A 20121-nucleotide genomic window follows, 5' to 3' on the forward strand; every position below is an offset into this window, starting at 1 on the left:
ACCTCTGTTTGGTCTGCCCAGCCAGTGGCTCCACGTGAGTCGTCATTCCTAGCACTTTGCCCAATTTGGATGAAATTGATTCTGAAGTTATGCGGAAGGAGGAACTGTCAGGCAGAACAAATGGTCAGGGACAACAAGCCAATAAACCTTGTTTCCTCCAGAAAGCAGGTTAAGAAAATGGTTTGTGGTAACACATCCTTCTATTTGATGACATATGGAAAACCTCATATTGACTCGAGACTCTTGTCAGTTTGAGACAGTGATGTTTTGGAAAGAAAAGTGACAAATTAACATGCTTGGGAGAGTCAGATGTTTTTTGGGTTGCAATCTCCAGCCAACAGGGATCATAACCCAATCCCCAATCCTGCTGTTTTTTTACTTTGTACTTTTACTTTTGGCTGGAAACACTTGCAGACTGGTTGCAAAAAATAATAATAACAATAATAATAATCTCAAAATAGAAACTGTACATTTGCTGGTTCCATAAAGAAGAGCTCACAGTGCCAACCCAGGCACTGGGGAGCTGGATAGGATTTGGGCATCACTGGTGCTCACAAGGATGTCCTTGGCCCACACTTTTGCAGTGAATTTTGTCTTGGTGTGTGCAATGAGAGATGATGGCTCCAGTATGAGATGGACACGTGGAGGAGATGGTTGTGCTGGGCTGAACGAGGCTGTTCATGCGTAGGAGGCAGAAGCCCTGAATCTTTTCAGGGTGGAAGGAAGCCAGGTCTCTACAGCCTGGCCTACAGCTTTCCTATCGATTGTAACATTTTTATATGCTGGTTCTTCACTAAATATAATGGATACAGCAGGAGAAGTAATAGGAGAAAAAATAAAGTGAGAGCCATGGCAATAAATTACTGTACACTTCTAATTTTCATCTCTTGAGGTTTTAGGTGATTATGAAAGCAGCTTTTACTGTGTACCCACTGACTTCACTTAATCCTGCCTAATAACTGCATCTCAGTAACCCGAGAGTTTCTGCCATTAATTGGATTTCTCTGCTGGCTGTGGCTTCCCTCCCTTTATATCTCTACCCCCCTTTTTCAGCTCAATCTATATTTTGCCTTGAACTTCACAGGCCACAGCAGTTGTAATAACATCTGAGGCAGTCTGGGCCTTCGGTGTAGGGACTAGAAACATGATTCAGTCAAGCACTCGTTTCGTTTACTCTGCTACAATACATCACTTGGCTCTTCACACATTGTTTTGGCATAATCTTGACAGAGGAGCTGTATGAAATGCATATCTCGACACAGGCACATAAATACATTGCAGATGTGAGTTTATTAGAGCACATCTGCACCTTTTAATCCAGTGCTGGCAAGTCCAAGCCTGGAGAAATGATCCCAGCCTTGTCTTCTCTGCCGTTCAGCAGTGGCTGCCAGGAGGAGGATTGGGAGAGAGCTAGGGGAGAGGACCACCAGTCTCCTCCTCAGGCAGCTGTTATTTGAACAGACTCTTTCGCCAAAGGTTATGTCTTTCTCTGTGTCCATCTTTGGTTTCTGTCCTGTTATTTCTTGTCTGCCTTGAAGAGCAGCAGCGACCAGTGCAGTCCAGCGAGCCCAAGTCCGTGTCCCCAGGTCCTGTATTTCATTTGCCCTCAACACACAGCATCTCACTTTGGGTTTCTGTCGCAAGAGCAGGGAGCAACGATCCTCAGGAAGCACAGAGAGTTTGCCTCTTGTTTCTGATTTCTGCTCTGCTTGACCAGCAAAGCAGGTCAGAACAGAGCATCTCACCCTTTTCCTTCCTCTTTGCTTTGGAGACCGACAGCTCCAGCCAGCTCCTGTCTTGCAGCGTCCCCCAGATTAAAGCAGAGCAATAGTCTGAAGCAGCTTCCTTTGGAGTGTAGCCTCCCACCAATGGTTTGTTCATTGAGTGTTTTGGCTGTGGATTAGTTCACAGCAAACTACCCTACGGCAGGCAAACGCTAATCAGATCTGCTCTTTCCCCACTAATGCTATTTCAGACACTTCCTTGGTGCAATCTTCCACGTTGCATTGCCATTCCTGAATACACTGAAGCATACATAGGGACATTTCTTACTCTGCTACAGTTTTTCATGTTATCTTAAAGCCTGAAACTGCCTGATCCTCATCATGTGGCTCTGATTCATCCTCAAACCACATTTCTTAGGCTGGGCTGGCAGAAAAGGGGCTTGGACGTGGGAGGGAGCCTGCACCCTCGGTTCAGCAGACCACGCAGAGGTGCTGCAGCAGAGCTGAGAGCTGCAGCAACTTGTGCCCGATTTTGCCCTAGCAGTGAGAACTGTTCCCAAGGGACTCACACTCCCTGGGACCAAAGCCCTGGGGACACACAGCTCGGTGACCTGGGACCTGCCACAGCCGCTGTGTGGTTCGGGTTAATGTGTGCGAACAAGTGGCAGGGAGTTCTTGGGAGCATTTCCAGCTCCTGTGCCCTTCCCTAGCTTTGTATGAGCATAAATGAAGCAAATGTCTTGATGGAAGTCTGCTGAGGTGGATGCAAAAACCATACTTAAAGAGTATTTACATGGAAAATGGTGAAAGAGAGAAAATTAAAAAGAAATGGTGTTGTTTAGTCTAGAGAAAAGAAGGCTGAGGGAAGATGATAACAGTTTTTAAGTATGTGCTGCAAGGGGGAAAGTAAATGCTTCTTCATGGCCAAGGAGAGAAGGATAAATGGCTTTAAGGGGAATTTGGAACAGACATTGGCAAAAAAAAAACCTTTCTATCAGTGAGGCTATTTCAACTCTGGAATAGACAGCATGGTGGTGGGGTGCCGCCATCCCTGAGGGCTTTCTATGCAGGTTACTTGGATGTCTTAGGACAGGTTTACACGTAGCTAATCCTGCTTTGGGTGGAAGATGGTTCCTTCCAGCTCTGCCTTTTTTTTTCTGATTTTGTTAGTGCACATCTATTCACAGAAACCCAGCAAGGATGGAGTTAATTTTGCCTCTGCTGTGAACAGGCTGAATGGGCCAAATTTTGGCGTGGGCCAAATCTGGCATCTGTGTAAGCAACTGGCTATGAAGCAGGCTTGTTCAGCTCAGTGTGGGCATTGAGCAAACTCTGCTGCACTGAGCCATTCTTTTAAATCAACCTATTTTATGTCAGTGGAAAATTAAAATTGAAACCACACCCAGGTGAAAACACACCATGAATCCTTTATATTTGTGACTACTTACTAGTGCCAAACGAAAGAGGAGTTTGCAGCCCCAGCACTACCAAAAAAGCCCAAACTAGCCCCAAGGTTGGTCATATTTGAAGGCAATGGCCATGTTTTTCTTCCAAGCTTGGGCAAGGCTCTGCACTATTCCACCCTGGCTGCTGGCACTGTGGTCCCACTGCCATCCCCACCGCAGCACCGCAGACGTGGCAGGACTTGAAGCCAGCACGGTTGTGGAGTGCAACAGAAGGAAAGGATGCCTGTTACTCAGAAAGTATCAAGCACCAGGGGGGAAATGCCTGGCACTGGTACAACAGTATTTTTTGGTCAAATGGGCTCTGGTGTGACACAGGGGTCCTGGCACCACAGGTGCCTGTTAAGCCCTGTTTGGCACATTTCTGTGCCCTGGCACGCTGTCACTTTTGCCCCCAGTGCTCCACGTGTGTTCTAGATCCTCCATACGGCAAATGTGGTTTCACTTGCTTTTCCATCTATTAGTTCATTGTAATTGTTTGGAAAAAGTCATCATACCCAGAGAAGTCTGCTAGTCATTAGCATGAGTCAATAATGAATTTGGGCTTTAATTATTTTATATCATGTGTATGGAAACACAGTGCATTGCTGGGAATTCAGTCGTAACACGTAAGTTTGTGTTAGGTCTGGATCAGGGACAGGATCCTTCTGCTGTGGCCTCCCGGTGCCTCATCACCGGAGGGTGATGCTCACCAGCAAACAAGGTGGGTCACTGTGAGTGAGATGACGTTCCTCTGAAATGGTCACATAAACAACCACTGGATTTCACATAAAAACTGACCTTCAGCAAGCTTTCCTGTGCTGGTTCAGAGGCTGGATGCTACCTCAGCCCCTTTCTTCTCCTGGAAAATGTTCCCCGTGGTTGCATGCAGGCTTGGGGCTGTGCCAGCTTAGCACCAGGGGCCGGATCCTGCCCCAGTCAGGACAGGGGTAAGGGTCAGACCCTGTTTTGCTCCATTGTCCATTTCTTGGCCTTCAGCTCTGCTGCCGCATAATGGTGAAATCAGAAACAGACAAACAGAAACAGCCCTCCTTGGGGTTTCAGACTGGGACCTCAGAAAGTCTTTTGGGAATTCACTGAGCAGCCTGGCCAGCAACTTATCATATCGTCATATTGCTGCTATTAAGAGTGATGATGGTTTTGTAACAGTGTTCCTTGCTGGGAGGATTATAGCTGGGTTAGGACAATTACTGTGTGATTTTAATTAACTTTTCCTCATGATATACTTTCTGCCTGGATTTGGCAGTTAGCCTCACAGTGTTTTACAGTACTTTTGCGTAGGAAATGTTGATATCAGCGCTTAAAAATTCGTGAATAAAACAGCAAAAAGCTTTTAGGTAACAATATTTCTGAGAAGAGCTCTTAAATTCTGCCAGCTGGGAAAGTGCCCCTTGCTTCAAATCCGATTTTAAGAAATAGTTCAACTACCGTGAAGCAGTGATGAGCAATTACAGTTTTACTGTAATTCTCTGCTTATGTCTTGTGAGCGTTTCATTTCTAGGTTTCTTCAGTCTTTAAAAACAATGTAGCATGATTTTATTAATTAGCAAAGACAGAGGTGAAATATTTGCTGCCAAGCTATCATCAAGCTGCTGCCACTGGTGTTTCTCCTAACCACGTCTTTCTCTCTCCAGACTACGATGTCTGTGCTGAAGCTCCTTGCGAACAGCAGTGCACAGATAATTTTGGACGGGTCTTATGCACTTGCTATCCTGGGTACCGCTACGACCGGGAGAGGCACAGGAACAGAGAGAAGCCGTATTGCCTGGGTGGGTAGAAGTGCTTATCTCTGGTTAATGATGCATCTCTCCTTCTTCTTCAGGTCTTTTAGGAGCCAGTTTAGATTTGAAGCCTTTCTCTTTTTCTTTACTATTATAGATGAAATGTGGTTTTTAACTATGCTAAGGATCGGTCCCCAGAACTAAGATATCTAAATCCCCTTGAAATTATTGGCAGGTAGTACTTAAAACAAGCCATATGCACCTAAGCACTTCGAAGCATCATGCTGATGTAATTTTCCCTTTATTAATTCCTCCTGTGGGTTTTGAGCAGTATTTGGAGCTTTGGCCTGAGAAGAGGGACATGATTTTAACCAAAAGAGCCTCAAGGCACTATAACCTTGCCTGATTAGGAAAATAAATCCTTGGGGTTTGATTCGGATGGCAAGTATCTGATATAGGACAGTCCATTTACCTGTGCTGCTCGCGTGGCTAGTATCCCCTGATTCAGTAGCCATGCTCTGCACGGTTTGCTGGGCCAGGGAGCCAAGGTCTGCGGGATCGAGCTTTGCTTGTGAGCTATTTCATGCAAAAAAACTGTCACATGGATAAAATGCCAGGTGAGTTAATAACTGTGCTGTTTGCACAGAGCTCCAGCCTGAAGCAGAAGCAGTCCTGCAATTACTCATTTATTTAAACCCCAAATCTCCTGAGAGCTTTAAAGGAAGTCTTTTATTGTACTTGAGGTCTGAAACATCCAGCTTCAGGACATTTTCAGCTCTTGCTCCTCTCCAGATATCGACGAGTGTGCCACCAGCAACGGGACGCTGTGCTCTCAGATCTGCATCAACACCATGGGCAGCTACAGGTGCGAGTGCCATGAAGGCTACACCCGTGGGGAGGACGGCAGGACATGCACCAAGGGAGATAAAGGTATATGCTAACGGGGATTAAAGGTCTTGGGCCAAAGGGCATTTTTCACAAGAGTTTCCATCTGAACATCAGGAAGCATTTCTGTACTGTGTGGGTGGTGGGTCACAGGTTGTCCAGAGAAGCTGTGGGGTCTCCCTCCTTGGAGATCTTCAAAAGCCACCTGGACATGGTCCTGGGAAACCTGGAAAAACCTGGGAACCTGGGAAACCTCCTTTTTCCGTGAGCTGCACACACACAGTAAGGCAGAAGTCACATCTATAAAGAAAAAGTGGAAATACTCTGAAGGCTGTGGAAAGCATCTTGCCCTCAATAGGCAGAGTGGCTAAACAGTGAAAACTGCCTTTACAGCTTTGGTTAGACCATTTCTCCTGCATCACACAACAGCTACAAGCCTTATTTCACTCCCAGATCAATTTGGACTGTCACAGTTCTGGATAGCCCAGAGACACAAGAGGAAAATTTGCCTGGTGCTGGCCCTTCATTAATTTAATCCGATAACTAAATTAATTTCTGTGAGTTTAGTTTGTATTTGCATGCCCACATCTGAGATCAGCAAATGGCCATGGGTTGGGTGGTTGGTGCCTCTGAGCACTCACGCATTCATAAGAGGAGTGCCTGGGAATTCCATGTATTTTTAAGCATTATTTGAACCAATAGCTGAATTGTGTTGAGTAACGCTTGAATTCTGCTGACCTGCAATTAGTTTGTGTCTCTCGTAACTGCGGTCAGATTTTTTTTTTTTCTACTGAAAGTGATTTGCAATGGAAAAGGGGTGAGAGTGAGGGCTTGTTCTTCCTTTCCACTTGGTTTCAGAGTATAAATGTGTTCTGTGTGTAAATGATTTTAAAGTTGTTGACCTCACCCCAGTTATTAAATTACAGCATTTATAGTCCTGCAGATTAAATACTGATAGGGTAATTTAAAAAGGAGGGAGGAAGAGAACAACTTGTGCTCTGGAAAAAAACAAAACAAAAAAATGCGCTTTTGATGAATGGCAACTTACCATAGGTTCATATATTATTGCCTGAGCACATATATCACTGGGTGCTCCAAATCCCACTGGATGGCCAAAGCAATTTATAATTTTGATTTTCCTCTGAAAATGTGTATCTCAAGCCACTCCATTAACATTAGTCGTTTCTTGCTGTTTTCATTTTTTTTTATTATTTTTTTTATCTCTTATAAGTATATGGGGGTCATTAAGGAAATAGGCATAACATAAATAACCGTCTTGCAAATAGTTTTTTTAGCTAACTTTTCTTCTTGCTAGTTCAAATTTCCTGACAGGGTAATGTCCAAAGTATTCCAGATAACCAGCCATTCAGGACATTTTAGAATGTGGAAATCATTCTAGTATTTGAAAAAACAGACATTTTACACTACACGGGCCATAAAAACATCAGTCCCAATAGCTAACCTGGAATAAAATGCCCCCCATCTCTGCAACCATCTCCCAGATTGGCTGTGTGGAGCGGAGAAGGGCACCCTCAGCCACCCTGCTGGGCTCCAACCATAACGATACCAAGGCTGCCAGCATGCTGGTGCAAAAGGATGAGGAGCACAAAGGGACGAGGAGCACGAAGGGACGAGGAGCACGAAGAGGGACGAGAAGCCTGCCCGTCGCCGTTCCGCAGGGCTTGATGCTGGCTTTGTGGCACCGCCTGCTGGCCTGACCACTTCCAAAGCCGCACATCGTTTGCTTCTCGTGGCGGCTGGGACAATTAAATTTTATTTTGTGATTTAGTGCGAGAGACACGCAGGGTCTCTCTCTCTCTCCAGGTTTACGCGTGCTGCTTGTTTCCTGGGGGATTATTACTCACGTGTTTGTCCTGCCTGAAGGCTGCAGTCCAGGCTTTTTTTGACTCTGAGCTACAAGAAGTGGGCTCGAGTGAGTACTTTGGATTTGTTAGCGGACTACTAGAATAGGGAACATTCTTCCCGCATCCGCAGTCATGTTGCATTTGACAGAGACAATACAGCTACCCGCTCAGAAGTAGGCAAATTAAACCGTCTCAGCAGGCTGAGCACAGATAATACAACACAGATGATCCACTAAACAGCCTCCATGCAAAGACTGCCGGCGGCACAGCTCCCCGCAGAGCTCTCCCCCGCCAGCATCTCCTTCTCCTCCGGCACCAGCAAGCCAGAGCCTTTGAGCAGAGGAAAAGAAAGCACACCGCTGCCCTGAGCCTCTCTTATCGATAGGCGCCACGGGGCTTCATATCAGCGCAGGAGCATCACCCGTGATGCTTCGGAAACCCTTCCTAAAATGAGGCTGGTTTCAGCCTTCTCTGAAATAATTTTAGTTTAGGGCAATGAAAACAGGTTATGTAAGTGTCTTGCTCAATGCTGGCCTGGTAGGTGACCTCAGTATCTGCACCGCGCGTGGGAGGCCCTCGTCTAATTGCTTCCTGCCCCCTCTGGCCTGTCCTAGGTGGCTTCTGGCTTTATCTGTGCCTTATCCTGGCTTTATTTGTATTTTGGTCCTGATACAGGATCGGATGGGGGCAGAGCGAGTGTTTGATGGATGACTCCTTCCCTGAGCAAATCAACACTTCTGTCTGGTACGAGTTAGGGGGATTCCACCTCTCTCCTGGGACGCAGCTCACACTTGCTTATGTGATGCCGTTGGACTTCTTCCCCAGATAAATCAGTCCAACTGGGGTTGCAGAAATCTCACTGGAATTATGTTTTCCAAACACTAGCTGAGTCCCCCCCACACACATGTTCACCTCCATGGGTTGTTACAGCCCTGTTTTATCAACAGACCCGTGTATCACATCCTTCTGGAAGGTAAACTGGATTTTGTAATGAAACAAGAGGCCAAATTCACCGCTCCTTAATCTGTATGTTATTCTACTGATTCTAGTGGGATTTCCTAACGTTTAAAGCAGCAGAGGCTCTGGCAGTTTTTCCCTATGACTGCATGTTGCTGTCAGCAACATTTCCTAACACAATGCGTGTGTTTTATGAGGGACCTTGTTTGGTAAGACACCTATTAAAAGAAATTTTGGTTTAAACTAGTACCAAAAACAATCTGGAGGGGAATTTTTTGAAAAGGACATTTTTTAAATGTCTTTCTATATGTGTCACTGTAAACCCTACTCAAGTCCAAAAGTGAACATGTCAAAACACAAATATTTTAAAAGAAAGCTGAAAAGTTGGAGATGGGTGAAGAACTCCATGAGAGAGCCACAGTACTGATTTGTGGTCAAGAGAAGACTTACCTTGTAGAAATATCAAGAAGTGTCTTAATTACGGCATCAAACAGCTCTTCACTAAGGGGGAAAAAAAACAGAAAAAAAAAAACTAAATGCTGTGGACTCTGTTCTATCAGAGATGGTCAAAAAGGCTTTGGAGGAAGTAAAAGTCAAAATAATTAACATTAGAAATACATCAGTGAAGAAATGAGCAGGTGCTGTATGTTCAGATATTGCCATATGAAGTTTGGAGTCCCTCTGGGAGATGCTGTAGCCAAACAAATGATCTTGGAGCCAGCATAGCTTTAATTTGGTGTGATTCTATTAAATTTTATGTAGAAGTCATTGGAAAAGCCCCAGGAGTACCTTTTAACAATAAACTTTGGGCCATCCAAACAAGGTACAGAAAGCTGTTCAGGTATTTAACAAACCATGTGCTATAAAGAAGGGCTGGGAAGCTCAGAAAGCAGCAAACTTACTGTCAGACATGCTAAATAAACTATGGAGGATGGTTGTGGATTACTGTAATGCCATTGGACTGCAGTTTTAGGAGCAGGTAGTTGATTTTTTTTTCCTAAATTTGTGCATTGGTGACCATCTGATGGCTGCAGTGTTCCTTACTGGACCCTGTAGACATTTAAAGTCAAGTACCACATCTTAGGTATTAGAAAATTATGTTTGTATTCAAAATGATGCAGATGAAAACCAATACACACTTAGGGAAAGATGAAGTGTAGACCCAAGAAAGAAATACAACATAATATCTAAGTACATTGTAGTCAATACTTTTTGAAGAGTTTGAAGATTTATTGGCTTTAACCAGAAGGACCTGCAGAGTTTTTCCATTACAGGACACACTCCGAAGGATCCGTGTTCAAATGTGTCCAATAACCCTTACAGGTAACATCATGCGAGGCCAGGCATCACATGCAGAGCCTTGGTATGCTTTATGCTTCTCAACAACTATATGTGAAAGAAAAAAAAAGCTTATCTAGAGTTTGCGGGTACACGCCACCCTGTGTTTTGGAAACCACATTTCTCTTTAAACTGATATCTGTTAAAACAGTGCTTGTTTGTTTATGGTGCAGACGTGATCCCCTGTGCATGGGACTGGAAAAAAGGGCAAAAAAAACCTTTTGCAAGATCTCTTACAATTTGAATCATTTCAAGGATTCTTGAAAAGATCCCATTCTTGTGGACTATCAACTGGTGTGACCTGTTCTCTCATGTGGATTTAAATCCTGATCATTAACCTCACTCCCCATCTCTGGTCAGGCTGCTTACATCACATGGAGGGATAACCAGCAATGATAAAGAACAGTTTGTGCAAAGTGAAATGAAAAGACCACGTTGTGAGGGGGTTTACCGTAATTTATAGGGTATGAAAATTTGCCCTTCAGGGCACTGTAAATCAGTTCAGATCTGTAGGAATAGCCTACCCTAAATGCAAAGATAAAAGAAAGGGTGTTAACTTTTTCAGGTATTAAAAAAAAAATAAAAAAATCTTTAGGAACTATTAACTGGAAACAGCTGCTTTAAAAATGAGCTCAGAGCTGTCCCTGCAAAATTGCTCAGCCTTACACAGCAACTCACAGTCAGAGCATTAATAATGGCAAGACTGCCTCTTCTTTTCACAGTCTGGGGAAATGCAACAACCTTCAAGACTCCAGTTGCTTTTGCAATTACATTATGAACTTTCTTTCCCTTGGATCTTTATATTTGTATTGGAAACTGCTTTCTTTCAGCTGGGCTTCCTGAGAAATCTGAAAGTGTGGCGAAACCAGGGACATGCTGTGCCTCTTGTAAGGAGTTTCATCAAATAAAGCAGACAGTTTTACAGCTGAAGCAAAAGGTATGAACATTGATCAGTCGTGTCGTTATGAGACCTCCGTGTTTTACGACAACTGAGTTTTAGTGTTCGGAGCTGTCACTGCCATGTGGCTCTTCTGCCCATAAAGATGATGGCAGCATGATTCAAAATCGTGTAGGAATGTCATCTCTTCCTTTTGCTTCTGCATTGCTTGTAAGCAGATTGCTAACCAAGCTCACGGTAACAGGGTCTGGCAAACACCCTTCGCAGCCTGAGCCCAGGTTTCTTGGCAAGCTGCGTTGTCCTCAGCTTTTCATTCATTCTGAATGCAGAGGATTTTGGACTCCATCCACCTTTAGTATATGTAAGTGCAAGACGTTCTGCTGATGAGGGAACGTGGGAGAACATGATTTTGCACTACCAGGGTGTTGATACAGGATGTGTGCCAAATAGGAGGTGTGTGGCTAGACAGAAACATCACTAGCAGACACATTAGCTTTGGTTTTTTAGAAAAGAAAAATCCCTCAGCCACAAGGCTTTTTTTTTTTTCATTTGTTTTTATCTGTGTCTGTACAAGCAGAGTATGTAATGCACCTTAAAACTTCCCCTGACCTTGAACTTTATTTGCCCCTGTATGTGACCTCCTTTTGCACTTTGGTAAGATTGAAATAACCCGGAGACCCAGCCCAGGGTTTTGAGAGCCAAGTGCAGAGGTGCAGGTGTAATGCCCTTTCTGGTGACACCTCCTCTGAACACTCAGGTTCTCTGAAATGGAAATGCTCTGCATGAACATTCTAAGCAATTCATGTTGACAGGCTGTAATCATTTCCCCTGGGCTGCTCATTTAATTTAATTGTATAAAAACACGATTTGGCGCCACCTGTTGCATATAATATTGTTCATTAATGTGATTTAAAACCAGGAGAAAGGAATCTGCTTCATATTTTCCTTCTGTATCAGTACGGGGACAAATGTGGACGGAAATTCACGTGTGACAGAAATTCTGCTTTTCGAACAGCCCCTGCTAGTGAACAGCAGACGGGTTAAAGCGGAGCGGTGCTGCTGAGCGGCTGCTTGTCCAGCCGCAGGCAGTGAGGCTGAGCAGGCTCACACCGCTCTGGGATCTGGGACCACACTGTTGGCCAACTAGTTGGCTGCAAGAATTTTTAGAGACTAATGGCCTGGATTAATGGAAAGTTTTATGTGTCTGATTTCCACCGTTAGGTGCCTGTTATCCAGAATGCAGCCGTGGGAGCCTAACGCTGTCGGTACCTGTTGCTGTGTGCACTTGGTGCATGGTGTCTGTGGCCATGCCAAGCAGTTTGCCCTTGCCTCTCAGCTAATTCCCGTCATGGTCCATAGTCTAAATTTTCCCCAGGTATTTTCCTAGTGGGACTTGATCGATTTGGCATCCTCAGAGGAAGCCCACTGGGTTGTGCCTCATGCAGACAGAGCTGGAAGAGACAAATTCCCAGATGCATTCAGCATCTTTTACCCCACAGCAGGGAGAGCTTTTGCCCATGCAGGGAGGAGATCTGGCCTCACCCTGCTCCTCAGCCCAAGGAGACACAAACCCTTGTGTTTCACCAGCCACTCCCTGTGGCCAATTTCTTCTGCGGAGGACACCTCTCAGTATCTGTGGTTGAAGCTTTTCTGTTTCGTACAGAAAAATTCATTACTGTCTGCCAGAGAGACACTTTATGGGAATAAGTCTTTAGTCTTGTGGTTAAGGCTTTGGGATTCTATGAACTTTATGTGAAATTATGTTTAGCGGAAGAGCCTGAGAAGGATCCAATCCAGCAAACCCTACAACTGGAAATCAGGGTGTGCTTCTGGCAGTGGGAGGTGTAGTTTTGGGTCTCCTTAGGAAAGGAGGGGGTTGAACTCAAGTCCCTGCCACCTCTGGAGAGCAGACTATCTATCGTATTAAAGGAAGGAGGGGATGGCAACAATACCATCACGGGGTGATTGCACCATCAATTCCAAATCCAGCGTACGGTATTTCAAGGATCAAGAACAGAAAGTCAACTTGTTTGGTTATCCATGGGACACACTCTCCCCTGGATTTACAGGGGGCTGGGGGCAGCCCTAGACTGACCTCAGACCTTGCAGGAAGGAGGAAAAGCAGAAGCTGGAAAAGTAGGGGAAAGATATCTGGCATGTTGACATGCAGCCAATGATTTTTTAAAAAGTCAAGTAAGCAGTTCAGCTCTTGGAGTTGGAGCATTGCTAGATCCTATTGCACAGATGTGTTTAAACATCTTAATTAGAAATCTGTGGTAAAATTCCACAACTCTCCTATCAAGCTCTGTCAAAGTCATCTAAACCACAGATCTCCTAGAAACCACCCAAAATACCAGATGCAACATCCAACAGCGAACTTATGGGAATCTTGTTTCTAGCACTGTCTTTCTTTAAAATTTAGTCTCACTAATATTTGCACGCACATGGAAAAACATTATTTTTCAAGGGCCATTAAGATTTGGAGCTGTGGACGGAGAAAGCCAAGGTCAGTCTGGATCACGATCCTGGTTCAGTTAAAAGGTGAAATAGAAATTAGGCTAGTGAGTATAGCCAATCCCTGAGAGGATGTGAGTCAACATCAAAAACACATGGTTTGGCCCCACTGTATGTAACAGCCATTTTCTGGCCAGAAAATATCAAAGAGCAGTGAGCTAGACCAGAGCCTGGGTATTTTGGCACTCATAGTGTATGCCTTAAGTCCAGCTGACTCAGTGGGGAAACATGTGTAGATGCTTTCACAGCAGCTATGTGACTTTTTATTTTTTTTTTAACTTACTAAATTATTTGTTGAAACAGCCTTGCTGGCTGGAACAAGTCAGTACCTTATTTACGAAACAGAAAAGAATACACTCCGAAATCATTTTCACAATGAATCCTTGCTACTAAATGCATCTTTTAAATCCAGACTGGCCATTTGCAATATAACCTGAGGAGCTGTTCAGAGCAGGGGCTATACAGTAAGAAAAAGATCCCCCAAGTAGGATCTGGGCCAAAATTTTCATACAAGCTCTGGAGAGGAGATCAATTAATCTGCCACCCCCAAGGAGAAACACTTATTTGTTCTTCAGCTTGAATAAGTGTTCCTGCTGGGGAAAACTGGAAGAGATGAAGTGATTCTTGCCTGTTTGAGTCTCACCGATGACACCAAAAATATTCTCACAAAAAAATATATATTTTCCCCCAAAATATAATGTTCTCAGGATCTCACATTTGTGGTGTGCTGACCAAAGCTGGCCATGGGACCTCCTCATGCTGGTCCCTGGCCAGCGCAGCTGTGATAGCCCCCAGCTGCTGAATTCCGTGCAAGGTGCTGTGACCCACGCAGCGGCCCTTTAGCTGCAGCAGTCCCACGCTTCAGGCTGAGGGGTCATTGGTAAGTGGAGTTTTTTCCCTGGAAAACCCAAGATGACAGCGCAAAGGGCCCACCCCCAAAGCAGTAGATATGCTGGAGCCCAGTTTTCTGTGTGAGCAGAAAGTAAGGAGTTCCACTCCTGTGAGCAAGCACATAAAGCTCACCCAGTGGGGCTTCTGTGAAGTGCTGAGCTCATCCAACCACAGATTTCAGGGGAGGTAGAGTGAATCTACCAAATTCCTGTGAGACTTGCATCACATTGCCTAATTTCTATATAGTGCAGTCATCTTGCCCTTGGAACTGCAATGCTTTCCAAAGCCCAAGTCACAAATGGATGATAAATCCTTCTATTCCTGTCATCACATTTTGTATCCCAGTCTGAAACATCAAGCCAGTGTTTCAGAAGTGCCACCAGGAACTGTCTTAGTGTTTCCAGTGTTCTTTCCTCACTTTCTCTTCCTTCAGAACTGTACTGGTGCATCCAACCCAAAGCTGCAAGCAACACTGGCTGCCCTTTAAAGTGCAGTTCTTCACTAATAAGTTCTTTCCCAAAAGAAATTTGCCCATTTACACTATGTATTGCAAGTGCATGGCTTTGTTATATTTTCAGTGCTTTACAAACGTTAGGCTTGCAATAAGGGCAGGAGGACATATATCAAATAATTACAGAAGCAAGTAGGAGCCTTGAGAACAGTCCAATGAAGGGAATTCCAAATAGCTAATTAAAAGCACTACCAGACAACAGGAGTCATCACGTATTTTAGTTAACGCAGCTCTTCTACGCACATGTTGCAGAATCCACTGAGCCAAGTTTATTCAGGGCAGCAACAAAGCTGACCCAGATCTGTCCTGGTATTGCTGAAATATCCTTTATCTGTTTGGCAGAGGAAAATTCCCAACTGCACATGCAGCCATTCACTATTAATAAACTTCTTTCCTCGCTGTGGACTGGTCTTCTGGCTTGTTGTCTCCCTTCAGCTGTCTCTGCAGAGACTAAGTATTTGCAGAATATTTTAAAATGTGTTTAATTATTAAATACATTCAATCTGGGCAAGCAGGATCTGATATTTAATGGGCAATGACATTTTAAACCACAGTATGCAATTCTCCTTGCATTCTCATTTGCTTGTGCCTTGTGTCTTTATGCAGAGCAGATGCAGACATCCATTGGGTTAAATGGTATGGTTACAGGGCCAGATCCACAAAGCATTTTGGTCTCTTATTGAAACCTATGAAAAGTTAGGGACTTGTGCAAGCAATTGGGAACTTAATATCTGAGAAAATGTTGGCCTGAGGAAGAACAGTAAACGAATAGAGGAAAATTCACATAACAAAAAATAGGTTTTCTGAGAAGATCCAAGCAGTTATTAGCCTTCAGTTTTTGGTAACTTGTTGCTGTATCTCTCCTGAATTTCTCCTGCCCTCCATTTGGGTAGACTTGCAGTATTTCCATGATGACTTGAAAGGTGAACAGCCTCATGGGAAATATCAAGGTTTCTAACATGGTACTAGCTCCGTGTCCCAGGGGAAAGAAAGTACTAGAAGGTATGAATGCCTTAAAATCAAAGGGTGCCATGTTTTTCACATGGTATCTCCCAAGCCTGGGCTACTTCCTAGGTATAAGATGCATGAAGTGTGGATCACTTCTAGGATCCCCCATCCAGGTTTCATGTTGTGTTTTACCTTATGAGGCAATTCATCTGCATGCAGCCACACTCCAGTAGCGTGCCCATACATATGAGCTGGGCTCATACTGGGTTCTTTTACTGTTATGAGGGAAAAATGGTTGTGGTGTTGTGTTGGTTTTTTTTCTCCACACATTGAGTTGTTTGACATAATGTGAAGTCCAATCCTAACAGTGGCTCCAGAACAGTGTTAGTATAAATGCAGATATTGATAAAGACTTTACATTTTCCTGAAGCACTTAAATTTGTCCACATTAAAGTTTAATCAAGAATGCAATTTATCCAGATGAATAATGGAGGCCTTACTGTGATTTTTGGTTTTGGCAGGTTGCTTTGCTACCAAATAATGCTGCTGATCTTAGCAAACACATCACTGGTGAAAAAGTGCTTGCATCTAACGCATATATCCCTGGCCCCCCAGGCCAGCCTGGCCAACAAGGTCCTCCAGGTAAGATACAGACCAGAGGGATGTGAGTGTGAAATAGTGCCATGAGTAAAAATAATAAGCCTCAGTCTTTCAGTAAGATAGGATTTCATGTGTTACATAATTTGATTGCTATGATTATATTTGCATTTGTAATAAATCGAAAAACTCTGCAGTCATTATTCAGTCAGCCTCTGCGAACTGTCTAACATCACTCCATTGTGTTTCTTAGTCTCAATGTATTTCTTGGCGTGCAAGCTGTGTTTGTCCTGTACATGTTAAAGTTCTCCCTCTCCCAGGGATATCTCACCTGCTTCAGATGTCATTTCCCATTTCTTAACTGTGTCTTAAACACTCTCCATTTCATTTCAGAAATACCTATTACTTTAGCTCACTGTCATTAGTAGAGCAGAAAATGTGCTTTCAGTTTGCGAAGGTTTGTGCCAACTGTTTTATTTTCCCTTGTCTTGTTCTGCAAGGATTCATTTCTTGGTTTTATGTTGTGTTCTAGATTCAAAGGAATCTGAAAAGAAAAGTAAAACTCCACTCACACCTTCTGCACTTTGTTAAGGTATAGACTGAAACAATGAGAAAAGCAATGACTTCCTAAGGCTCTAGCTTAAGCCAGACACCCTGCAATCTGCAGCCAGTGATAGTAAAAGTTTTGCTAAATCCATTGATTGCAGATCTGATTTGGGGTTAGTGATAAATGTAATGAATTTTACTATTGTTCTGAGTTTCTGGAATACTCTTACAGAGGACTAGCTGGTATTTCATACCAGGTTTGATTTGCTACCTACTGAACTGCCCTCCATTTATCCCCACTTTTGCAGTCTTGCTTTGTTTTTTGAGTCTTTATCTCATTTTCTTGGAGGATGACTATCTTCAGTCTTCAGTATAACATAAGTGCAAGGACAATGTGGTTAGAGATTCTGCGTCAGACTCTGAAATGTACATTGTGCCATCTTGCAATCTCTCTAACATAGGCCTGACTCTGCATTTCTTCCATCTGGTTTCCCCATGACTGAGCTGTCCAAGGTACTGTAGAATTCTCTGTTCTGCTTGAAAACCATCCCCGCTGACCTCTTCCCCTGCCCCACTGTTTGCAACAGGATGGCCGGGTCTTCAGGAGGAGTCTGAGAGGTTCATCGCTGAACTTGATTTTACTCCTTATGAATACCCTAGCTGTAAATATTCTGTCCTGCTGAACCATTTTTGCCATCCGCCTTTCATTTCCTGTGTCTTTCACGTGCCTTCAGTATGAAGAAAAGTGCTCCCCCCTCTAATTAAAAAGCACTTCAGCCAGTGACGCTTTAATGATCTTTATTTTGTGTAAATTCTGTTTCAGGTGCCTTATTTTGTGTTTTGCTTTTCATAGTGTTTCCCTTGATATAAACCTCTGCTTTGCTGCCTGGTACCTCGTAAAAACTAACATTCTTTGCTGAACCAGCAGAAGCTGAAAAGGGTATAAAGTGAAATGCAAGAACAGAGCCTTTCTTGCCCTAATACGTTGGCTGCTGTCCTGGGAAACAGAGAGGTGCAAAACACTGCTGAAAAGGGTTTGCTTCTGTGCCAGTCATGTAGATGGCTTTGACCCAACATTTCCATGAGTTTTCTGAGGCTTTCTTTTTATGAGATGTTTCTCAGATGTGATTTGTTCTTTCTCCCTTTTTTTCTTTGTGTGAAGATGAGGCTTTTCTGCTTTTCTTTTCACCCCTGGTCTGTGTCCCTAACTGCTTGGCAGTGGAGATCTTGGTTTCTTTGAACACACAATGTTTAATTGTTTCGTGAAGATCTCTTGTACCCACTGTGACAAGGAGTAATGTCTCAAATGACTGCTGTGTTGCTTGTGTTGCTGTGGATTTGTGGATTTGGGTGTGTTAAGGCAACAAGCCCATTGGGTGGTTCAAAAAATAGTCAGTCACCACTGCTTGTGCTGATGAAATGTCCTGAAGGCTTTCCCTGGCAGGTAACCTTTGCTGTCAATTGCAGGGGCTCCAGGACCGAAAGGGAGTCAAGGAGTTCCTGGGTCACCTGGACCTCCCGGACAGCCAGGCCCCCGTGGATCAATGGGACCCATGGGCCCATCTCCAGACATATCCCATATTAAGCAGGGCAGACGGGGCCCTGTGGTCAGTATTCTCACCTCCTGTCATGTGCTGCATGGTTGGCCTCAGCTCCACAACCTGTCATGTCCTTGTGAACGCTTTCTTTTCTGTTACAGGGCCCACCAGGAGCACCGGGGAGAGATGGCAGCAAGGTGAGGAGAGGTACTGTTTTCCACAAGGCAGGCACATCTAGTCAATGCACTTGCAGTCACACCCTTTTACCTCCACATTTCCTTTGCTAAACTGAAAATGTCCCGTTGTCCTATCACCTCTTGCCTTTCTTCTCCAATTTTGTGCTTCCCATTCCTTAAGTCTTGCAAATAATAGCACTGCCAGGCTCTCAAGCAGCTTTCTTTCCTTTGGTGTGTTAGCCCATTTCATTAGACTGCTCTTTTGTGAATTTCTCCTCTTAACTGGTCTGTTTGTTACTGTCTAGGAGAAATATCAGAAGCACCAGACTCTGCTCCCACTAGAGCCAGTGGAAATTTCCTGTGTTCTTCCTGATATATTTGTTCCTACTTCATTTTCTTTTATTTTCTTTTCTTTTTCTGAGCAAGCAAAGTTAGCAAACGCTGATGATTCTAGATCCGTAGCCAGTGAGTCTGCAAAGGTAAACTGCTATTTCGGTTTCCTTTAGTCACAGCAAACTAACTGAGGTGGTATTGATTACAGGGGGAGCGAGGTGCACCAGGACCCAAGGGGATACCTGTAAGTATTGCTCTCAGCAAGCAATTCCACAGCAAAGTGATGTTGGCTACTAACAGGCCAGCTAAAAGAAAGAAAGAAAGAAACAAACAAACAAAAACTTTCCTTTGTCAAAATCACAGTGAATGACACTTTACATGCCCAGAAAAGGTTATTGGAAAGAAAGAAATTACCCTTTTTCATCCAAGCTTCTTTCCCTCACACTTCCTCCCTCGCTGGATGCTACACCAAAGGCAGTAAGTGCCCCTCCACCGTATGGCAGTGGTGGGACACGCTCAGGAGGCAGAAGCATGAGAACCCATGCCGAGTGGTAGTTAGTGCGGTTCAGTCTCCCTACTAATGGGAGTATGATCTCTGAAACCTTTTAAAATCCTACCTCTCTTCTCTCTCTGGGACTTTGAGCAAATCACCAAGAGAAGGATGAGTATTTACAATCTGTTTTTAGGTGAAATCGATTAAAATGTTGTTTCTCATTGGCGGAATGGATTTTAGGAAGGTGTCCAGTGGGTGTTCTCAGTGTTAAATAGTGTACTTTACTGTGTGAAGACAGCTAAAAAGAAATGATGATTTTCTGAAATTAGATAAAACACAGGGTATATTCCCTACATCGTAATTACCAATAAATTTAGTAAGAGATCGACTGCAGTGGGGTTAATGTATTGAAAATTATCTTCCGGACATCAGCATTCCCCAGATAAATGTAATAAATATTAATAATTATAGATTAATTATTTTAAGAACGTCATTTCTATTATTTTAATATGAAGCAACACATGGAACCAAGATTTCTCTCCTCTGTTCCCATGAGGTGTTGAGACACTTTCAGGAGGCAGATATAGCAAAGAATTGTTAAATAACAAAGAGCTGAGAATCTAGTAAATACAGGTTCTGTCTGCATTTGCCTTTTGAAGTGTTTCCTGATCAGGTTGATTTGAAAAGAGGCCTTTAATTTCTGGCAATAGTTATGATGAAGCA

At 43.8% G+C, this 20121-nt stretch overlaps 1 protein-coding gene across 2 annotated transcripts in view; it reads left to right on the plus strand.

The window, feature by feature from the left end:
• The window catches only part of CCBE1 (collagen and calcium binding EGF domains 1), a 95855-nt gene that overhangs the window by 71923 nt on the left and 3811 nt on the right, over positions 1–20121 (plus strand). The window contains exons 4-10 of one of the 2 annotated variants that reach the window (XM_083817819.1): positions 4822–4956; positions 5701–5838; positions 10784–10890; positions 16237–16357; positions 18326–18465; positions 18558–18603; positions 19114–19149. In XM_083817819.1, coding sequence (XP_083673945.1) covers positions 4822–4956; positions 5701–5838; positions 10784–10890; positions 16237–16357; positions 18326–18465; positions 18558–18603; positions 19114–19149 — 723 coding nt within the window. The remainder of the gene's footprint in view (positions 1–4821; positions 4957–5700; positions 5839–10783; positions 10891–16236; positions 16358–18325; positions 18466–18557; positions 18604–19113; positions 19150–20121) is intronic. The other variant, XM_083817818.1, reaches the window with a different exon arrangement.

The sequence above is a fragment of the Anser anser genome (genome assembly GCF_964211835.1).
Source record: "Anser anser genome assembly, chromosome: Z".
NCBI classification, from domain to species: domain Eukaryota; kingdom Metazoa; phylum Chordata; class Aves; order Anseriformes; family Anatidae; genus Anser; species Anser anser.